The 4,018-nt window shown below is 44.4% G+C and overlaps 1 protein-coding gene across 1 annotated transcript; it reads left to right on the top strand.

Annotated features, from left to right (window-relative positions):
* Positions 1-2,258: 2,258 nt before the first annotated feature.
* On the top strand, positions 2,259-3,398 carry LOC118490453. Its single transcript, XM_035988106.1, has 2 exons — positions 2,259-2,505; positions 2,578-3,398. Exons 1-2 carry the CDS (start codon positions 2,259-2,261, stop codon positions 3,396-3,398), a joined length of 1,068 nt encoding a protein of 355 aa, XP_035843999.1.
* The last annotated feature ends 620 nt before the right edge of the window (positions 3,399-4,018 follow it).

The raw sequence follows: 4,018 nt of genomic DNA, 5'->3' as shown, positions 1-4,018 counted from the left end.
AATCCCTTGTTTGTAAGAATTAGTTATTTACGAGGAACGAGAATATTAGGTATTTTAAGTAAAATTATTTTGGGAGGTAATGGCCAATTAAGTATGTTTGCACATAAATAAGGAATAGAAAGATAACTTTAACTAAGTGGTATCTTAAACTTCGAATGTGTAAACGAATTTGTTCGTAACGAGACTTGTATGATGGACAACGGATAACGGGGAATAACGGAGGTAGGAGAGGGAATGATTGATCTATTAAACGAATACAATGTAAGAATGGCACGTGTATTGGAGAAACGAAAACGATGCGCTAAGAATGAGGTCTCGTCGTGGATAATTGGTTATCGCGCGCTTAGCAATGCATTTGTGAGATGTTAAAGTTTGTATTAGGTCTAAAAAAAGGTCTACAAAACACTGAATTTCTCATGGCACGTTTTACGAGAGTTTGGTGACATGGTGAAAACACTTATATATAGGAAGTACCAGCGGCGTATCCACCATATTTTGACCACATTACGTCCGTTTCGTATTCGGTGTCATGTTACGTTCCGTGTCTTACCATACACAGTAGTACATTCTATGGTTATAATGCGATAGGCATAGAAATTATGTTACGTTCGGTGTCATGTTACGTTCCGTGTCTTACCATACACAGAGAAAATGATATTCAATCCTTAATATGATAGGCATAGAAATTATGTTTTATTATTATTTAAGTCAAACTATGCCCGAGTTGACCTACTAGATCCAATTCTGGCCAAGGTTGACCGCGTTTGACCGACTCCGAGTAATTAGGCGGAGTTGAAGAAAGTCGCCTCGGCAGCCTTCCTTGTAGCGACTACTCGGGGAGTACTCGGCCTTGGAAACTGATGACGGGGGTAGCCCAAGAACAAATAAAAATGACTTAAATACATGAATGCTTAAAAGGTTAAATGGTTCAAAGGTTGAAAACCTGGGGAGTTAAGATAAAGCAATGCGGGAACAGTAAAATGTCACATCTTCGGATTGCTTCACCAACTCACCAGCCGCAAAAGTAACACGGATCCGCAGAATACACTCTTTTATCCACAGGTCAAAAGTCTTCGACCCCCGAAAGGGTAAGTCCCCCACTGCAAGCATGTTCACTAGTCAACACATTCCTCTTTGGGCTAAGACTCTCCCTATAAAAATGACACTTCATTAAGTGTGCAAGACATTCCCAGGCCAGCTCTGATTCTTGAAATCTCTGGTCATTCTCTTCGAGTACTTGCTCCATGCAAGTCACTTTCTTTCACATTCAACACACACATTCTTTTTGCTCATACATCCGAATCTGAACACACTTCAGAGGAGGATCTTTAGCAAACAACAAAACCAATCCAGTGAACTTCTCTCCACGTCTTGCAAACGTGGGGGGACCCCACGACCTGCGTTAGGCAAAGTTGAACCCTTTAACCCTTTTGCCTAACCAGCCCAGCTACTATCCTTGGTCTATTATTTGTTGCACCAACAAGTTGGCGCCCACCGTGGGGCTACGCCACTATTTTACTTCAAAAGACCTAGTAGTGTAGTTCCATTCTCTTGAAATTACCATGTCAGAAAGTGAATCCCCGGGAGAAGTGAATCAGGTTCCAAACACTTCTACCCCAGGTACTAGCCAAGCTCATATGGCTATACCAACTTCTTTCTCGACACCAGGAAGCACTCCTGAGTTTCTCACTTTCAGCACTCCAACTCCGTCCAGATCAGGGGTCCTTTCCCCTAATATCGGTGTCTCTAGCACCCCATCACATGTCGAGCTTACCCCTGAAGGGGTTGTCAACAATTTCCTTGAGTTGAGGTCTTTCCTCAACCAATATGTGAGTAGGGAAAGGGACAAGGGAGTGAGGATCCGTTTAGACTATGATGAGCCGGAGCCAACACTATCTCTTGTACCCCCCATTCCTCCTTTTGCAAACTCACAACCTTTGGTGTCTAGGGATGAGGCTGGTCCTAGTAATCCTCCTCCGAACCCTAACCCATATTTGTCCGCAAGGCCGAATCCTACAGCATATCCTCTCTTCTCGTCCCAACCAGCTACAAATGGTGCTCCTTTGGGCCATGAGCTGACCCTTGACCAGCTCCTACAGTCCCCAGTAACGAGTCTTCCACCTTCAACAACAACTTCATAGGAACAAGCCTTTTCCGTGCTCCCCTTGGCACGAAGTGCTGTTATGAGCACTCCCTTGGGAGTTAGTTGCCCAGTTGCACCTGGAAGCCTTCAAGGCTTCAACCTTATGCCCCAGATGATGGCCAGCTTCCCATGGCAGCACTTTATTAATCAGGTGCTGGCCACTCAAGGGAACAATAGCAACAACAACAACGAGGGTGCAAGGGTTGAAGAAGATTTGGCCAAGCCTTATAAGCCGAGTAACCTCCCATGCTTTTCACAGCAAATAGCCGATTATGATTTTCAAGCGAAGATTAAGATGTCATCCCACATCAAAACATGTGATGGGACTGAAGATCCTGAAGACCATCTCCAGATCTTTACTGGTGCTGCAAGAATTGAGAAATGGTCAAATGCTGAATGTTGTTTAATGTTCATGCAAACCCTTGTCGGATTAGCCAGAATCTGGTTCAATGATTTACCTGCTCGAAGCGTTCGAAGCTTCGATGACCTCAGAAAGGGGTTCCTGGCCAATTTCTCCCAACATAGGCGGTACGTTAAAGATGCTACAGTAATCTTTCAGATCAAACAAAGGGATGATAAAAGCCTTCGAGAGTTCATAGAAAGATACAAGAAGGAAGGTCTAATATATGTGGGGGCAGACGAAAAGATGAGGGTGGCCGGTTTTATGAACGCCATTACATCCAAATATCTCACAAGAGACTTCAACAAATCCCTGCCCAAGACCTTGGAAGAAGCTCTCGAAAGGGTTGAAGCCCACATCCGGGGAGAGGAAGCAGTAGACATTAAAGAGCAAAGGAAAAGAGGATTCAGTTGGCGAGGCAGCAGCCCAGCTAGAAAAAGGGGGAACTTTAACTCCTATGACAGAAGCCAAAAGGGTTCAGACCATCGAATGTCTGAAGCCCGGAACCCTTCCAGCAGGGAGAAAGGCATAAGTTTCACACCCCTCACCAAGACTCCTCAAGAAATCCTCGCAACAGAAGAAGTTAAGCAAAACTTTCGGCCTCCTAGGCCTCTCCCCAAAAGCAGAAAGAACGAAAACTCCACACAATACTGTGAATTTCATGAAGAAAAGGGGCACCACACCAATGATTGCTTCCAGCTTAAGAAAAGGATTGAAGAAGCTATTAAGTCCGGGGAACTTGCTCACTTGGTGAAGGGAGTAAGGGACAAAATAGCTGAAGGAAAGGGCAAGGAAGTCAATATGGTGGATTTTGATAGAAGGGTTCCACACAAGAGGCAACGGTTGGAAGCTTAGGAGCTTCAGTATGTTTGCTTTCCTCCAACAGAGAAAGACCCTCTTTCAAACCTTCTTGTGGTTGAGGCTACTGTGGGAACATTACAAACAAGCAAAGCATACGTAGACACTGGTGCTGCCACCAAAATCATGTTTGAAAAGTTCTTCAACCGTTCGAGCAATGAAGAACGTTCAAGGCTTCAACCCTCTGGGACCTCCATAAAAGGTATTGCCGATATACCCCTTAAGCCTCTAGGGCAACTGACACTTGATGTTCATTTTAACGAAGGTCAGAAGGAGAGAGTCCAACCACTAACCTTTGTGGTTATCAATATACCTTCAAACTATGATGTAATCATTGGAAGGCCAGGGCAGTGTGCATTCTATGTGGTTGTGTCTGTTGGCCATGGCACTGTCAAATTTCCCACCGAGAGAGGGAATGGCAACCTTTCAACCTTCTCAGGAGGCCTACATGGTTGAAGGTGAAAGTTCCAAAAGTGAAGAAGACGAGCAAAGGCTAATCATAAATCCTAAGTACCCTGAGCAGAGGATAAGGGTCAATCCAAGCCTTTCACAAGAAACCCTCTCATATCTTGAAAAGTTGTTAACACATTACAGTGATGTCTTTGCTTGGTGCCCAG

This window comes from Helianthus annuus, chromosome 3, assembly GCF_002127325.2.
Source record: "Helianthus annuus cultivar XRQ/B chromosome 3, HanXRQr2.0-SUNRISE, whole genome shotgun sequence".
Classification (NCBI taxonomy): Eukaryota; Viridiplantae; Streptophyta; class Magnoliopsida; order Asterales; family Asteraceae; genus Helianthus; species Helianthus annuus.
Note: the sequence above shows the minus strand (reverse complement) of the source record. Positions and strands in the feature narration are given on the sequence as shown.

What these genes read in the sequence shown, in the direction of transcription:
- LOC118490453 (XM_035988106.1), top strand. Translation starts at nt 2,259, where the DNA reads ATGGCCAGCTTCCCATGGCAGCACTTTATTAATCAGGTGCTGGCCACT. An exon ending in CCATCTCCAGATCTTTACTG is followed by an intron (nt 2,506 to 2,577) that starts GTGCTGCAAGAA and finishes TTGTCGGATTAG; the next exon opens with CCAGAATCTGGTTCAATGAT.